At 39.4% G+C, this 19,167-nt stretch overlaps 1 protein-coding gene across 7 annotated transcripts in view; it reads left to right on the top strand.

Moving 5' to 3' along the window:
- Nucleotides 1–19,167, top strand: part of DIP2C (disco interacting protein 2 homolog C) — a 443,314-nt gene that overhangs the window by 319,689 nt on the left and 104,458 nt on the right. For all 7 annotated transcript variants that reach the window (XM_075827418.1, XM_075827421.1, XM_075827417.1 and 4 more), the window contains 6 exons: nt 450–559; nt 3,203–3,305; nt 4,191–4,255; nt 11,657–11,750; nt 12,845–12,964; nt 14,074–14,188. In XM_075827418.1, coding sequence (XP_075683533.1) covers nt 450–559; nt 3,203–3,305; nt 4,191–4,255; nt 11,657–11,750; nt 12,845–12,964; nt 14,074–14,188 — 607 coding nt within the window. The remainder of the gene's footprint in view (nt 1–449; nt 560–3,202; nt 3,306–4,190; nt 4,256–11,656; nt 11,751–12,844; nt 12,965–14,073; nt 14,189–19,167) is intronic.

Genomic DNA, 19,167 nt, shown 5'->3' with positions numbered 1-19,167 from the left:
ACAATTGTCCAAAAACATTGGACAGGGTGTAACAAGTAATAACAATACAATTTGTAATGAGAACAGCATTACAATGTAGTAATATCTTAATTTAATACACGGTTCCTTGAGCTTAGGAGACATTGAATATATCTATATTGCATAATTGGTGGTAATAAAGCAGGTGAGGAACTCCAGATCCTAAGAAAATAAGACATAATAAAAAGAAGAGAGAAGAAAGAAAAAGGGGGAGGGAAGGAGGGTACTCAAAATACCTGGCTACCCCTTATCAGGGAGAAAAGTTCATACAGTAAAAGTTATAGTGGCATATGGAATTTCGACGGGTCCCAGATCTTCTTTAGGCTCCTTTTGAAACCACATTAATTTTGTTGCTATTGCGTAAACACAATGATTCTTTGTTAGGATAACAATTGACTTTTTTCTTTTACTTTGTTTTTTTTTCTTCTAAGGTTGGCCAAAACTGCTTTGGTTTGTCACAGAATCAAAACACCTATCCAAACCGCCTCGTGATTGGTTTCCACATATAAAGGATGCAAATAATGACACAGCCTACATAGAGGTAATCATATAATGGCATCTCTCTTACTAAAAGCCCATTCACACAAGCAAATAATCGGTCAGATTCGAACGCTAATGAGCGAGCGTGCATAAGAATCGCTTAATGTGAATAGGTGGAGCGATTCAACGACTTCCAATAACATGCTCGCTGATAAATAATTTTTATGTTTGTATAAACGATTACTGTTGGTTGTTCTGACATTTTGATCGTATTGAAGGTTGCTTTCATGTATCATATCGGAGAATGCTTACAGCGATCGTATTGCAGATCGCTTATTCGAATATCTGCTTCTTTAAATTGACCTTTATGTTTAACCTGTATTACTATACAGACTGTAGCTATGTAGCAAATTGAATCTTAAGAAATAATGTTATGGTGTAAATGCTGGTCTTAGACTTTTTAGAGGCGTTCTATTAAGAAAAAGGTTCTGCTTCTTCCAGAAACTATACCACTCTTGTCCAGAGCTGTGTTTGTTGTTGTAGCTTCTCCCCATTTATAGCGCCACTCTTATCCATAGTCTGTGTCTAGTATTGCAGCTCCATTTATGTGACTATTGATGAGCTGCAATACCAGACACAGCCCATGGACAAGAGTCGCGCTGCTTCTAAAAGAAAGCAGACCCCTTTTGTATGGTTTTCTAATTTCGTACAACCCATTTAAGCTCTGGCTGTTAATGACAATGGTTATTGGCAATCATTACATCTATGGTACTAAAATGATCAATCAAAATTATTTTTGTCAGGCTTGTTTTTAAGGTTTGATTTAGTGAATTGAGCCTTATAGTTTGATATTTCACGTATGCATCTCTTTTGATGCTCAGGGACATTCTTGTCATTGATTCCGAGTAAACAATTAAGCTTTCATTTTGTAATAAGTAATCATTTTATTTATAGGGGAAATAATATTGGTTGTTTATTGTAATTTAAAATGTATAAGTGTTTTGGACCAGTGTGAAATATACCTGCCATGAGGAAAGTGCACTTTAACCCCGCGATGCACCATGACGACACTACGTTATGGTGCAGGGGGAGAAGTATAAAGCGGGCTCATGGGCTGAGCCTGCTCCATATGCTGCGGGTATTCGTTTTGGATTACACCAGACACCTCACACGAATGGCCAGGATCAGAGATAACTCTGATCCTGGCCGTTTAACTACTTAGATGTGTCAATAGCGAACATGGCATCTAATCTTTTAAAAAGCGGAGGGCGGTCTCCTTTGACAGCGCATCGGCATTCTCAATGCAGCGTATTATACCAGCGATATAACAATCGCTGGTTGAAGTCCCCTGGGGTGACTAATAAAAATGTTATAAATAGTTATAAAAAGTTTTTAGTAATCTACAAAAAAATCAAAAGATATTAAAAGTAAAAAAAGCAAAAACTTTTCCCCATTCTTTTCTAAATAAAAAAAGAAACATAATTGTTATCTCTGCCTCCATTAAAGTACAAATTATTACAATATAACATATTTAACCCACAGGTGGAACGCCATAAAAAACAAAGAAACAGAATTGCCGTTCTTTTGGTCACCTTAGTTCTCAAAAAGAATTCAATAAAAAGTGATCAAATAGTGATACCATAAAAACTACAGCTCGCCCTGCAAAAAAACAAGCCCTCACACCGCTCCTTCGATGGAAAAATAAAAAAGTTATAGCTCTCGGAATACTGCGATACAAATTTTTATTTTATTTTACCAAATAGTTTCAAAATAGTTTTGATATCGCCGTAATTGTATTGACCTGCAGAATAAAGTTAGGTTGTCGTATTTACCACATGGTGAAAGCCGTAAAAATGAAACTAAAAAAACAATGAAGGAATCATATGATATTTCAATGTCAATAAAAACTACAGCTTATCCTGCAAAAAAAAAAAGCCTTCTCATCGCTCCATTTACGGAAAAATCGAAAAGTTTTGGCTCTTAGAAGGCGGGGACGGAAAAAGAAAACACTAAAATTGGCCTGGTCCTTAAGGGGTTAAACAGGGACCTCTTCACTGGGTTGAACCAGTAAGTGCTGAGAGTGCCTGCTCTACACCCTTCTCCACGTTCGGGGCTGCTGTAAGGTGCCATTTTCCTACTGAATAGGATGAGGTGAGGGAAGCTTTGTCTGCCAATGGCTCTTTTCCAATCAACGTCCCGAGTGCTGTCTCCTTAGTCCTGAATGGAGCAGGGCACTTGCTTATAACCACAAAAGAGATGACTTCTTTCATTATAGCTCTTATCTACGCTGATGCATTGTAACAAACCACAGCTGGGTGAGCACGAGTAGGTCAGACTGTTTTCATTCAATGACAACCAGCAGACATTTTTAAAAATACTGCAGACTCAAAGCACACTGGGGGGAATTTATCAAAACACGTGCAAAGGAAAAGTGGAGTAATTGCCCATAGCAACCATTCAGATTCCACCTTTCATTTGGCAGAGGTGTCTTGGAAAATGAAAGCAGAAAACTGATTGGTTGCCATGGGCAACTACTCCCCTTCTCCTTTGCACCAGTGTAGATTAGAAAGCTGCATAACATTTCATGATACAATTATTGAAATAGATTGTAAAGTATTATAATGAACAAGAAGCCCCTCATTTTGCTTGTCTGTTTTGTGAGTTGTGTATTTATATTTCTTGCATATATCGTCTTCTCCTACAGTACAAAACGTGTAAAGATGGCAGCGTGCTAGGAGTGACCGTGACAAGAATAGCGCTCCTCACACATTGCCAAGCACTCACACAAGCCTGCGGATACACGGAAGGTAAATACGACCCTCTCCTCTTTACTTATATTGTTAAGAAATAATGAGGAGTCTTTTGATGAATTGACTTTGAATGAGTTACTTACCAGTTACCATCAAGATGCCTTCTTTTTCCGAGACTTGCTGTAAATGTTTCTAGAACTTTGTTGTCATCATGAGTGGACAAAATTGACTTGATGTGCTGGACCCAATGGATGAACATTGGCTCTATAGTGATGCCTGACATCTTCGACGTGGCAAAACTGAATGGGGAAATACGTCAACAGATTTATGCCAGTTTTCTGGCGTAAAAAAGTTGCAAATTCTGGCGCACGCCATAGTTGCGCTAAAAATTTTGACAATCAAGGGTGGGGCTTCATCAAAGGTGTCCGGGCATCCATCTAAACGTCAGATTTATCATAACTCACGCCAGATGCTGGCGTAAGTTATGGCTCAAATCTACACCTGCTCATAGCTGGCATAGAGTTTCATGTCTCACAGACAGCCAAAGATGCGCCAAATATATTAAGATGTCCTAACACATGGACCACCACTGACCTCCACTTGTCCAAAGACATGGCAGAAGTTATTTTCCTTAAAGTGGTATTCCCCTTTAAGAGTCAGTTAAACAGGTTCTTGTCTTGGTGTTTTACAGATACCAGTATTGTTTTATGTGGGTATAACGGGTACAAGTGGCAGACTAGAAAGTTATACATTAAGTGTTTTGCATATAGTAAATTCATAACCTAGTATTTCCTTCATGTAAGTAATCCTCCAGGAGATTAGTTCTTCCAAGCAGATTTGCAATAACCATGGAATCTGTATTGAACGCTTTGTTTTCTATACATTGGAACATACAGTATTTTCTGACTTAACCGGTTTATTACTTTTACCTTCCTTGTATAGCGGAAACCATTGTGAATGTTTTGGATTTCAAGAAAGATGTGGGGCTTTGGCACGGAATCCTGACGGTACGATATGAAACTTTTCTACTTGTTGTACATTCAATGTCATGTGAGGTCTTTCAAACAAATTTTTTAAACTACAGTGATTTTCTAATAGTATGTGAATGGGAATCAATAAATATTCATTTACACTGAAGGAACATCTGGCTTCTGTAAAATTGTGAAAAGGGCCACGGAGGGTTTCCCTGTACCCACTGCACCCCTTGTATCAGTGGGGGTCAACCTGATGTTGGGACTTCAAATGTCTATATCAAAGGGCCGCATATCACATTTTGCGAGTGCTAAATTAAAGGGTAGATATACAGATATGACTTTTTATACTGTAGCTCTATTTGTGGAAGGTGTTTTCTCCATATATATATTTTTTTAGCTATACACAAGTTTGGACTCGGCAGAAGGAAAAAAACAACAATTTTCTAAATCGGATCGTCAGAGAATTGTCTTTGTTTTTGCCAACATGCATATGGAGGGAACATAGACCACTGGCACATATATATAGATATATAAACATACAGGGCACAACTTTTTTTTTTTCTCTTTCTTTTGAAAAATATATCATTGTTCATTTGAAAAATATCACATACATTGTACCAAATACCAAACAAAAACACAATTTATTAATACCCTCCTCTAACCCACCCCCCTCCCAAATTTCCCCAAAAAACCAAAACTCCACAAATCTTCTGCCCATTCTCTCCTTCATCCTTATTCCATAGTAAAGCCCAGTCTGCTTATTTATGGATCAGCTGGAACCTCAGTATTTGAACCACTCCTCTATGTATTCACTCAATTTTGTATCTTGTTTCCTCTTCTTATTTATCCATTTCTCATAACTTAAGAAATCACTACCCACTTAACACCATTTCTTTATCTGAGGTTCTCTTTTGATAACCAACCCCTTACTATGTTTAGTCGGGCAGAAAATACCAATTTTCATATCTCCCAAAATTGCAAATTCGTATCTATCTACTATATCTACATCATACACTTTTTGAATTATCTCCAATACCTTATCCCAATATCTCTAGACTGGGTCACATTCCCACCATTCGTTTTTCAATTCACCTTCATCCCTTAAACATCCTTTACAGGCTCCAGTTTCCCTACAGCCAATCCTATATAACAACCGTGCTGAATAATATAAACCGTGATTTATAAAAAATTGTGTCACCTTGTGCCCAGTAGCTCTAAGCAAATTATTGCTCGACTGAAATATTTTATCCCAATATCCCTCCTCTTTACATCAAATAATTTCCCCCAACTTCTTTTTTTGTATAAATTGCCACTTTTTTTGCCATCTCTACACTTAATATCTTATCAATTCTTGAGATTTTACCCTTTCTATTTCTTTGCATACCCACTATTTGTGAAATAATACTTGAAACAGTTATCTTTAATTTGTCTTTCTCTTTCATGGCTACCATCGCACTTTTCATCCGTAAATACATCAGAATACAAATATGTGTATTATTTTCTTTTTTTTAAGACCTCAAACCTCTTAAATAATTTTAATTGTTTAAATAAATAAGTAATTGTGCTATTCTTGTTAAACCCTTAGCAACCCAATGAGCTGGGTCCGGCACTTTTACCACCTCAATAAAAGAATCATCAAAAAATATCGGAGTAAAAACACGTCACAACTTTAAGGCCACATGCACACGAACGTTCTTTTGCGGCCGCAATTCCCCCGAAAATCCACAGGAGAATTGTGGCTTCATTCATCTCTATGGGGCCATGCACACGACCGTAGTTTTTACGGTCTGTGCATGGCCTGGGAGCCCGCACAACAGAAAGAATGGACATGTCTTATTACGGCCGTCTTCTGCGGTCCGGGCTCATTGAAAATAATGGCTGTGGCCATGTGCATTACCCACGATTTGCGGGCGGCTTGCGGCTGAGAGTCCGCTGCCGGCCGACCCGAAAATCACGGGCGTGCACATGACTACGGTCGTGTGCATGAGGCCTAAGAGATGAGAAAAAAACCACAGTGCCCCAAAAGGGAGGAGAAAACAGAGGAGCTCCTCTGGTCTTTATGGATGGGCACAGCACTCCGCATACAGGAGCGCTCATACCAGATCATAAACCTGGGGAAGGCATCTGTGCCATATGAATTTGCATTCCCCATGCACACGAGGGCCACCAGTTGGGTACACTGCTTTATACCATGTTTATACAGCAGTTCTTCATGTATAAAACCTAAAGAAAACTTTTCTACCCATGTGCACCCAGAGAACAGCAAAATGAGGCACCTGATGCACCCAAATTCTCACTGTAGTGCCAGTCTCCTCACTCAAACAAAAAAGAAAAACTGGAACAGTACCAATGTCCCGGGAAAATAACTCCTATTACTGAGGAAGTGCAAGTCCTTCAGGAGCGGTTCTACAACATCACTATATGACATCAAAAAAGTGTAGATTTTATTGTCCTTAACAAAAGATTCAGTTAACAACCAGCAACGTTTTGGCTCTTAATACATAAGCCTTGTGAAGCTAGAAAAAGCCTTGTGTTAAGAGCCGTAACATCGCTGTTCCTTATGTGAACGTTTTGTAAATGAGAATAAAGTCTACGCTGGCACTGATGCGGACATCTCATTTTTTGACTCGTTTAAACGCTTTGCTGCCCGAGAAAATGCCAGTTTAGCATCACAGAAAAAGATTATTTTTCTTTGTTCCTACTATATCAGAACTGACCCTGCTCTTCTCTCATAAGTGGCTGTATCATCTTTGGGAACAAGTTTTTTTTATTTTATTAATTTATTAGACTTGATGGTTTTCTAGTTTTTCACAATAACATACTTGCCGGTTGTGGAATGTTATACTGTCCCCACTTCAGGATATCGGAGAACATGGCACAGATGTTTTCAGCCTCGTTGTGTTGTCATGAAGCTGTGCGCTATGAGTTTTCCACGAAGGGCCTTTCATTGTAAGAATCATTTAGAGCCTCACAGCAGCAGCTCAGTTTACAAACCGTATTCACAACAGCACCTGTTATATGAGCGTGTACTTCCATCTTTGCATGTCACAAAGGGACAATAATCCTTGATTTTGCATTACATCAGTGTGTTTACTAGTTTTCACGTTTGACAACCACTGTCCACTAACAAACAGTCCTAGTGATTCATGTGCCGATTATGTCATCTCTGTACTATCACCTGCCTTCACCCTCACGCCGAGCTTTGGCTTTCCAGCATTTCATGTTTCTGTCTGGGATCATTTTCTACTCCATTTCACTTAGGTAGATCTCTCTTTGGTTATGAATAGAACTTTTATGATGCCTTTACATTAGTCATTACATAATTTTAGTATTATCATAGAATATTGTTAATGAGCGGACTACAGAGTTTCATATTTGGGATGGTTAAAAAAAGGCGCATGTCAACAAACCAGGGGAGGAGAGGATGTGAATGAAGGGAAATTGGAGGTTTAAATCTCAAATTTTGTACAAGGACTTTTGTAAACTCTGTGGGTTCGTCCAGACGTGGCAGATTTGGTGCAGGTCTGCTGCGGATTTATAGTGTTGATTCTGCATCAAAAATCTGCAGCAATTTATTCACAATAAAAAATCTGCACTGAAATCAGAGCATGCTGTGGATTTTCAAATATGCAGCATTCTCATTCTTGTGCAGGGAAGCAGCGGATTTTCACAGTGGATTTCACCTTTTTGCAATGCTTAGGGTGAAACCTGCAGGAAATCCATGACAAAATCTGCATGCAATGTAGATTTTGCCACAGATTCGTTGGCTATTTCACTGCATAATCCGCGGCAGAAATTGTCCCACAGTTATGCTATCCAATCTATGCTGATAGTGTGAGACTGCGTAGGGAATGACCCTATTGACAAGGGGAATGGTAACACCCAGTTGTTGATTTATTCATACATTTTCAGGAGGAATAACAGAGGAATGGTACAACCTAGAGTTCCAAGGAAGGATGCTCCAAAATTGTTATTGGGAATGCTGTTATTTACTAAAACAGACATGTCAGGGGAGCTGTTAAGTCCTCTTTACATGGACATAGTCTAGCAGTAGTTTATTCCCCTTTCCCCATTGTTTATGGTGGAATTAGGAGAGATAGCTTTCGGCCTGAAGGGTGGAACATTTGTAGTAAATTGTACAACAACACAGGCTGGTCCAGAGATGCAGTTTGAATTACCGGGGCTCCAGTTTAAAAGCTATGCCAAGCCCACTACATAACTACCATCAGTTTACACCGACACCGTTTAGCCGTGTTTAATACGTTTGTTTAATGACTGTAATGTTTTCATTAGCGCCTATTACTTAGTTACAGTGCAAGTCTTTGCTTGGATAGGCAGATGAAGTAAAAAATTTAACTGCAAATATTTTAATTAAAGTTAGATTATTAGGATCTGATACTAAAGAATGAGTGCGGCCGGAAATGAAATAATTTAAAATAAGACTGTACAAATGTAAAATGATTAGTCCTGTAACAGTCAAGACAATGTCTATCGGTTTTGTTTCACATTTACCAATCTTCCAGTATTTCCGTTTATTTATTTTTTTCAATTAGTTGCTTATTTTTTTAGGTGTTTTTTTTAATTATGCGTCCTACACCCCTTTATAGAGGATCTAAAATTTAGGGGTTAGCAATCTTTGGAACTGAAGCTACTAAAGATGGTGTGGGTGGGAGAGCTACAGATATTGTCCCTTTAAGATTCCTCCTCATCTGTTCTTGCCTATATTATATCCGCTCAACAGGTGATGATTAAGTCAGATCAGATAGACCGAGGTGCTCTGCTCTTTAATCCACCACCTGCTTTTCCTTTTTCAATTACTTTGCCCTTTTTGAACATCAGCTTGACTTCAGTATCTCACATTTCCATCTAATTTGAGTAAGGAAATGTATTCCTAGTAGATGCGTGAAGGTGACTCGGATGTTGGATCCCCAGGAGGGCGCTGTGCTTGTGATCTGCGGGAACAAAAGTTGAGCTGCTGTTTTTGATATGTGTTCGGTGTTGCTTTGGGTAATATTTCTTCTTGCTATTAATGGCCTTGTTAGTGTTGTTGAAGAGAATTGATCTTTGGATTGAATCAGAGCAGGCGATGCAGCTAAACGAAAATGTAATCTAAAAATGCAAGTTATCCTCCTATAACCTTGCATCTTGTGACACTCAAAAACCAATACTGGAAATGTCATTTTACGGACAAGTCTATAGCTGCATATCACATAGGTATTAGATGCTGGAATGGAAGGTTTTGGTCATGTCTGTTTTGCTTGATCTAGGCCTACAGATAAGTTTCGATTGGCCTGGTTGTTGTTTTTTGGCTGTTTATTTTTGACTGCTGGCTGTTCTTCAGCTTGCTGCCACCAAGGGATGAATGGTAACGGGCATACATGCTTTGGCCTTTGTTGACTGTGTTTGTGATGTTGAACAAACTCTCAGAACAACCAGTAGGCTGTAAGTTGGCACTTTTTCCTTTCCTTTTTCATATAACTTATTAGGGAATTCTAAGTTAATAGAGGGGGATCTTCTGTTCAGGACCCTCATCTCTTGGACATAGTGCAGAGTTGTTACAAAGAGCGTCTCTCGCTCTGGAGGACCTGTCCTGTCCTGCATTACACAAACAACCTATTGATATGAATGAACACTCTGTAATGCTTAATTTTTCCTGTGGTGGCGCTGCATAGAAAATGAGCACTTATTGTCAGGTTTCCCCACGGATTAAAGTTGATCGCTGAGGTCCCAAGCAGGGGGACACCTTGTGATTAGCTTATCGTCACGGTACCCTTCAACCAAATAGGGATTGTCTACAGCGGAGAAGCACTTTAATGTCTATGGCCAGTTTAGGGTAGACAATAGCTCAATCATTATTAAGCGATTTTCATGCGGCATTCCATAAACGTTACATATAATTTTAAAATTCGTTCTTTTTTTTTTTTTTTGTAAAGGGACACTCTTCTTAAAATGTGTAGTGGTAATAATAGATAAAAACAGCTATGTATTGTGATGTTACACTGCGGGTTGTAAATGAGCAAGGCCATTACCATTTACAGCCTGTCACTAAGCACCTTTCAGGCTTTTAGCCTCCTATTTCAATTGAGTTACTTGAGGGAAACCGTAGCTACATATAGAATAGCAATATTGGACCAGAAAGTTATCTTGCCTGCATTTTGTAACAGGCAAGTTGCTCTATTAGACTATTGATCTAAAAATACTGAAGTTCTCCGTATTAGTCCTGGTTTTAGAGAATCATCAATAAGGCCTGATTCACACGAGTGTTGAATACGTCCTTGTGACGGCCGTTGAAACAACGATCGTCACACGGGCCTATGTAATTTAATGGTGCCATTCACACGGCCGTTGTTTCAACGGACCGTGTAAGGGGTCTATTGAAAAATAGAACCTGTCCTATTTTGTTCCATTTTCACGGATCCCTCCATAGGCTCAAGTCTATGGGGATCTGTGAAAACAGGACCCGCATGGGGGCCCCTCAGACGTGAAAAACGGCCGAGTTTCACCACGCTCGTGTGAGTTTAGCCTAAAAGTAATGGTTTATGCTGATGGCACGATGTCCAGTGTTCTCGCATCACAGGACTATTATGCAGGACCTTAGATTGGAGCTGTCATTCACACTGCAGCAGTACTTTCCAGGGGGTTTCCAGTGGTAGAAAGTGGCAGCTTATTGCTAGGATATGACATCACCTAATGGTTGAAGAGGGTCCGACTGCTGGGACCCCCCTGGGTCTGCTGCGCTCTTTGGAGCAATATGGGTCCTTCTGACTTTTTCCCTGCACAGTGTCACGACTGCCCAGATGCTGTGTACACCTCAGCCCCATTCAGTTTTCTTTTTTTGTTCTCTTAAAGGTGGGGTGCCAGTCAGACCCCCACTGATCCTAGAGATATGCTGTAACTTGCTACCCCTTAAAATTGTAAACATTACATGCGACACAGCAGCGATCCTTTCAAAGTAAGTGAGTATTGTATTCCTTCGGATACGCAGTAGTACTTTTTTTTAGTGTAATAAAATATTTTTTATGAATATATTAGTCCTGGACAACCCATTTAATGTATAACTATATACAGAGCTATACCCAGAACTAAACTCCACAACTTTTAGGAATGCAAGATTGTTTGAAAGACTTCCTCTCTGTATTCTTCCAGAAACATCTGCCTGGCTATCATCTGTACAAGGACGCTGCTGATAACTGTGCTGTATCATATATTTTAGCAGATAATGTGCAGAACTCTTTACAACACTGTAAAATTTTCATGTTTCTAAATTATTATGAACATTAACTTTAAGTGTACTTGTGAAAATGCCTCGAGAAGGCAAAAATTCAATTAGAAAATTAGCGCTGCTGCTGTTTGTGCGGATTAATTATCCTGGAAGATCGTTTCATTCCCGTTTCCCTCCTTTCGTAATCAAGGATCGCTGTGTTTTGATTTCAGAGTGTCATGAACATGATGCATGTGATCAGCATCCCGTACTCGCTCATGAAAGTCAATCCCTTATCGTGGATACAGAAAGTTTGCCAGTACAAAGGTAAATATTAACTTTTTGTGTCAACTTTTCTCAAAGTATAAGACACCAATACTAGGGCAACAAACCAAATTATTCTCTGGTCAACAATAACGGCTGCATGTACAGATGTAGCCGTCTTTATCTTGACTTTTAACGCCTTAAATGCACAGTGTCCAAAAACGTTAACTTTACTCATTTAATGGCTTTTCATTGGCTTTTGTTGTGTGATATCACGCTGCAGAAAGTTATCAGAGTCCAGATAAAGATGGTTACATCTGTATGGTGTAAAATGCAATTATTCCCTGTCTAATGGTGGGTTTATACGAGCAGATATGTGCACATAATAAGCGCTGAGCGCCGATATTTACAGGTCAGTTGATGCTTGTCTAAAGGCCCTTTACACGGGTCAATGTAAACTGTATGGGAACGAACGATCGTTAATACAGTCGTTCGGTCCCTTTGAAGTTTACATAATGTCGGCAGCACATCCCCTGTTTACACGGGGAGATTTGCTGCCAACAACAAGGATTTTCAGTGCAGCATAAAAGATTAAATTAGCCGACGTACAAGCATTTGCTTGTTAGTCGACTGATAACTGCAATGTTTACACACAACAATTTTGTCCATGGTCATGTAATGGACACACAGGTGCACGGCTCGTTGCAGTACAGTTATCAGAGCTGTGTCTTGTAACGATCCCAGCACCTGTGTGTCCATCTCCTGACTGGGACAGAATTTTATCCACCGGAAGTAAGCCATGAATGTTCCTACTGGATAACAACAAGCAGAAATCTTAAAAACCATAAGGAATTAATACAGAAAGTATATTGGAAAATTGTATAACTTTTTTTAATTATACTAAAAATATTTTGTTTTTATTGAAATCGGACAACCCGTTTAACTAATGGAATTATCTCAAGGCTTTACATACTTTCATTTTAGATCGTTCATATGGTACAGTTTAATACAGTACTGAGAGCCATACCGCGGTCTCCAGTGACTCCAAAATAAAGTGGTCTGCCAACATGGGTTACTATTTAGTGATACTGAATTACTCTTTTGCATACATCCACATTGATTACATAGATCTATTTATTATTTTTCTTCCCTTAAAGCAAAAGTTGCATGCGTGAAGTCAAGAGACATGCACTGGGCTCTGGTTGCACATCGGGATCAGAGAGACATTAACCTTTCCTCGTTGCGCATGTTGATTGTGGCTGATGGAGCAAATCCTTGTAAGTACAATCCTGGGTCGGGTAGTACTAAAATATTCTGTGAATTTCTATAGTAAATTTATGGTCCGTAATTAATCAAAGATAAGGAGGAGATAAAGGCCAGAAGCTGCATGTATGTTATTGTATATTTTATACATGATATTTTATATGGGAATTCGGTCTATCCCATATGATATTTTCCATTTATTCTTGGTTTTCTTGTATAGATATTTTGTAAGCTTTGAACAAAGCAAATAACTAGTTAGAGGAAGTGATATATATTATAATATAGTTATTATTGGAGGAAAATAAGTCGTTTATGTTTATTACTCATTTTAAAATTGTACAGTTTTATTATACAAGAACATAGAATATAAATTGTACTGCCACACCGCTTACAGTAATCAATTGGGCCCCTATGCGATTCACACCTGCAATGCTTCAATCAGTGCCAGGCAAACTTGGGCAGATGTCGGGCAACTGGGTTTGGGAAGGCCATGGTGATTTAGGTAAACAAGCAAAGGGTTTTGGTAAACAGAGGACTCGCTGTGACTCTCTTGCCCAAGAACCCACATACACCTGCATAGGGAAAAGAGTGGCATAAGAATTTATTGATAATTCATGGATGGACATATCCCATGGAGATCTAGTTGTTTACAGCTGGTGTTGGGGGCCACATGACTGGGTAACCCCTTTAAGCATTATTCTAGTTGTGGCCATTGAGACGGTTCATGACATTGTAAAACCTGTTGAAGGTTCTAAACTTTTATATAGAAACAATATGTATTTCACTAATGCATTCCCTTGAAATGAACTTGACTTTTGTTAAGAAGCTATATTTAAGCGTCTCATCATAGAGTGTCATGTTTTATTTTCAAGCTTTGTATTTTGTCCTTCTAACTGCAAACTGAAGCGGGAGGTGTTGGCGGCTTGGCTTGTATGAGATCGACAGAGACTAATGAGCTGCTGGTTTACAGTTTGTTTCTTGTAGTGTTTTAATGCCACGGGACAAATCTGAAGATGAGCTATTCTGAATGTCCTCACTGCTCTTTAAAGAGTTCTAAATCATCTTGTCCAAATTCTTTCCTGCGCATTTGTTATCACATCCTCTTCTTGTACTTTCTCCTCAGGGTCCATTTCTTCTTGTGACGCTTTCCTCAATGTCTTCCAAAGTAAAGGCCTTCGGCAAGAAGTCATTTGTCCTTGTGCCAGTTCACCAGAGGCTCTTACTGTAGCCATAAGGAGGTACTGTTTATATAAAGTATTGATAAAATGTCCATTCCCTTGGCCTAATCGTGTGAACCAGAAGTGTAACTTGTTTTTCTGGCAGTTTTTGGATGCATCAGTCTTTTTTTATGTACTTTTTCTTCCCTTTGGATCCACTTCTGGCTTTGGCTCAAAAACCAGCCAAAAGCTGCATCAAAACTGTGTGCGTGAGATACTGGTCAAACAGGGACCTTCAACTATCATGCACCATTTATAGTACTGGTCTTACCCCTCCTTATGAGACAGAGGGACGTTTTGCGCCCATGAGGCTTCAGGGCCTGGATGCGATCACAGCCGATGCACCCCCTATAGTTGTGCCCCCTGAAATTATCCTAAAACTTTATGATGATAATGGTGGTGATAATGATTCTACTTTATATATCACCTATTTGTTCACAGCTGTAGTAACTTGACAAGCGTTTTGTCAAGCACGAATAAAATGTCAGCAGTGTATAAAAGCACAAAATAAAATACTGAGTACTAGTTATATTGCTCTTCATAAAAGAAAAACCCATTCCATTTAACAAGGCTTATTTAAAATAAAACAAAAAAAAACAAGCTATCCTGAACTACAAAAGTGGCTGGTAAAAAGGGTTTTACAGAATAATGGAAGTGTTTTATCCGGAGACGACAAGTCCATAGCAGCTGCGTATATGTATCTTCTAGTGAGGATGTTCATCACAATACTTTTATGTCTATTACATGTATGTATGGGACTGTGTAGGCTGTAATGGACTACGACGAAAGAGGACCACATACACAGCTTTATAAGGAATACCAATGGTTGACCAACATAACATCTCAAGAAATAAATACTTGATTTTGGTCATGTCCTCTCAACCACTAACATCTTCACGTCCCTGTGTTTTTATTATAGTAGACATGTTTCGATATACAGCTGGGCTGTCAGAATACATATATTACAGGACTTGGCACTCCTCTACAATCATTCATTTTTCCCATTACTGGTAGTCGGTGGATGTCTAAAACCCCATTTCTATGGTTACTTTTGGTAGCCAGTGTAAAAATTTCTTCTAATGTGGGCCATGGTAAAGAAGGCTGGTGGAGCTGACCAGATAGCGGTCACCTTGCTGAAGAATTAAGATGGGTATTTATTCATAAGAAGAACGCCAATCAATTTTGTGGTATGCTTAGTAATTTGAGATATAATGGGCTTGTGGTGATAACTAGTTTTTATTTTAGTACTAGAACTTCTTGTGAGCTAAGTTTCTGTGTCACAGGACACTTGTATACATTCTAACACTTTAATGAATAATCGAATTTAACAACTGCGCTGGATGTACAATATGCAGTAGTTATGGTCCATGTTACCTCAAATCCAATGTAGCTAGTCAGTGGGGGAGTAAGGGCCTGGGCACTGTTTCCCCCCTAAGCCAAGCAAATCAGAACAGATTCAAATAAATATTGCCATATAAAGTCCGAATAATTAGCAAAACAACATATACACAGTACAACATAGCATCCCGGTAAATAATTGTATATAACGTCTAGATCAGCGGTCCGCAACTTGTTATACCTTGTGAGCCACATTCAATTTTGATTGATGGCCAGGAGCCACATTTAAGTAAAAAATGTTGACATAAAAAAAAAAAGCCACAAAATCATGAAATTCCAATTTGCAGGTCAATATTTCAGTTTGAAATTGAACACACTGGTATTCTACCACCCAAACTGGCACTTTTTCTGGGGATGGGGTATGTCTCTTATATTGTTAATGTGAATGTCAAATTGTAGCAGGAGCATATGGTTATAACGCAAGGGTTTCTATGGCGAGCCACACAGCAGGGGGTGGCGAGCCACATGTGGCTCCCGAGCCTCTAGTTGGGGACCACTGGTCTAGATAAATAGTTGTGTGGTGTCTATGCCAACATCTTTAAGTTGGTCTAAGCCATTTAAGGAGACCATGTCTATATGCCTGGTGGTTCAGGGTAGTGAAAAGGTTAATGTCAGCATTCCTGGTGCTCAACGGCACAGAAAGAGTTAATGCCAGCATCTATGGTGGTCTAGGGCAGAGAATGTTTACTGTTTATTTGTAGTTGTGTTGTTTTTTTTGTTTGTTTTTTATAATACCGAAAAATTTTAATATAAAACACTAACCCCTACTTTGCTCTGTAAATGGTGTTAAAGGGTAACTAAACGTTCAGAAAACTTCTGACATGTCATAGTGACATGTCAGAAGTTTTGATCTGTGGGGTCCGAGCACTGAGATCCCCACCGAACGCTAAAACGAAGAGGCAGAAGCGCTCGGGTGAGCACTGAGCCGCTTGGTTTCTGATTGGCTTTTTTCGGAAAGCCGATGTAACGGCGTACGGGCCCATAGACTTTCTATTGAGTCCGTATACCGTTACGTTACATCAGATTTCTGAGAGAAGCCGATCAGAAACCAAGCGGCTCACCCGAGCGATTCTGACGCTTCGTTTTATTGATCGGTGGGGGTCTCAGTGCTCGGCCCCCCACCGATCAAAACTTCTGACATGTCACTATGACATGTCAGAACTATTCCGAAAGTTTAGTTACCCTTTAAAACAAGACCAGTGTCTCACATGATGGAGTTTTGACCTTTCCCTAGTAAAGGGGTTTAGAAATTTAGAAATACAGGATTGCTTTTTCCAAAAACAGCGCCATGGCTTGTTTCTGGTATTGCAGCTTAGCTCCATTAAAGTGAATGGGACTGAGTTGCAGTACCACACACAACCTATTGACAGGTGTGGTGCTGTTTTTGTAGAAATTCGGTCATGTTTTTCTAGTCCTGTACAATCCCTTTAATATATTTGTACAGTCCTCCATGTTCATTGTACTTTTGTCATCTTTTTCGCATTGTAATGCCTTTGATACCAAGTAGTTAAAAAAAAATAATAATAACCAGTGGGGTATAATTTTGCTGTCATTTTAGTAGTCTGTCTTGCCCCGTGCCCTTCAGCACTCGGAGACGATCATGGAGTTGGCCAGTAGAGGTCCCTAGTTAAAACTGTAATTAGAAATCTGTGTATTGAAAATACAATTTGAGTCCCAGTGGTAGGAACTTTAGAGAAGAATCAATGTGAAGACTCAGGCAATCTAGTAACTATTTTCTGGTTGAAAGCCCCCATTAATAGTCATTGGGAATGCAGCTTTCTGTTTCATATATACAGATGTAGAGAGTGAACTACTGAAGGTGAACATGGCTATGTCTGTCCCCAAGAGATGAGCTTTTTGTGTTTTGTTCCTGATATACAACATCTCCTGCCAGAATTCATGGAGCCCTTCCATTACTGTTTTCCGGTCTTTTGCTGTCAGCACAGATGTCATCGCTACCAGATCCGTCTCTCACATTTCTTCATATTGTCTTTTTCTATTGACGCCTGAAGGCTTTCACTTTCTGAGATCTCTGCCGTTTCAGAGTCGGCTCTTGCATTAACCTTTAATTGAGATTTATCACTGCAGGTTTTCAAGAAAAGCCCGTATTGCTTTCCAAATTAACTTGTGTCATATGACCTGATAGAGGAGCACAAATAATTAGTCCTGAATGGAAGCGCCGGGTTCATTGGATAAAAATTACACAGTAGAACCTCAGGAGACCTACAAAGATGCTGAATGCTTTTTCCTGCTACATTTGCCTGGGCTATTTAAGTAACTTGATATGTTTTGCATGTAATTGTCATTCATAACCCAGACTGAATTACATTATCTTCCTACTTGCGTCTCGGAGTGAAGCCGGATGGAGTGGTGTCTCATCTCATCCTTGAAAATCTCTGTGACATTTCTGTCTGGCTGAGTTGACTGCTTCAGTGAGTCAGTAGGGTATATGACATAGACTGTGGTTGTATGGATACATTCTATGCTCCCGATGGATACAATTTGCACTTTATACTATACACAACTGGCAGGCAGGATGCAGATGCTTATTAAAAGCCTTTGACAGCAAAGCATTAGGGGTAATATGGGTGATTACATCTTCATTGGGATCAGCCCTTAAAAATGCAGTCCTTAGTGATAACGAGCATTATGAGATTGTAACCTGCAGGTATTCTATTGCCTATTGTTTACCGAGAAGTGCTGGTTACTCTTGGCCTTCATGCTGGCACAAGGGTATTTTGGTATGGATTTTGTGTGCAGGATGATGACATCACGCTTCTGTAAATTAAATGATAATTTAGACATACTGTGATCTTTCCAACTTATCTCAAAGATGCACCATGAGGTTGAAATCTGTCAACTGTCGGCAAATGTATTGGTCAGTGGCAATATATACAGTGAATATAAAAAGTCTACACACCCCTGTTAAAATGCCAGGTTTTTGTCATGTTACAATATCAGTCCAAGATGAATGATTTCAGAACTTTTTCCACCTTTATTGGCACTTATAATCTGTACAAGTGTATTGAAAAACAAACTGAAGTCTTTTAGGTTGGAAAAACAAAAATAATGTGATTGCATAAATATGCACACCCTTAAACTAATACTTTGTAGAATTACCCTTTGACTTTATGATGGCATTCAGTCTTTTTGGGTAGTCTATCAGTATGGCACATCTTGACTTGGCAATTTTTGCCCACTCTTCCTTGCAAAAGCGCTTCAAATCTGTCACATTGCGAGGGCATCTCCTGTGTACAGCCCTCTTCAGGTCACCCACAGACTTTCAATGGGATTCAGGTCTGAGCTCCGGCTGGGCCATTCCAAAACTTTGATCTTCTTCTGGTGAAGCCATTCTTTTGTTGATTTGGAGGTTCTGCTTTGGGATGTTGTCATGCTGAAAGGTGAACTTCCTCTTCATCTTCAGCTTTTTAGCAGAGGCCTGCAGGTTTTGTGCCAATATTGACTGATATTTGTAACTGTTCATAATTCCCTCCACTTTGACTAAAGCCCCAGTTCCAGCTGCAGAAAAACAGCCCCAAAGCATAATGCTGCCTCCACCATTCTTCACTGTGGGTATGGTGTTCTGTTTGTGATGTGCAGTG

Source organism: Rhinoderma darwinii, chromosome 5 (assembly GCF_050947455.1).
Source record: "Rhinoderma darwinii isolate aRhiDar2 chromosome 5, aRhiDar2.hap1, whole genome shotgun sequence".
NCBI classification, from domain to species: domain Eukaryota; kingdom Metazoa; phylum Chordata; class Amphibia; order Anura; family Rhinodermatidae; genus Rhinoderma; species Rhinoderma darwinii.
The sequence above is the reverse complement of the archived record's forward strand: the minus strand, read 5'-3'. Positions and strand labels throughout refer to the sequence as shown.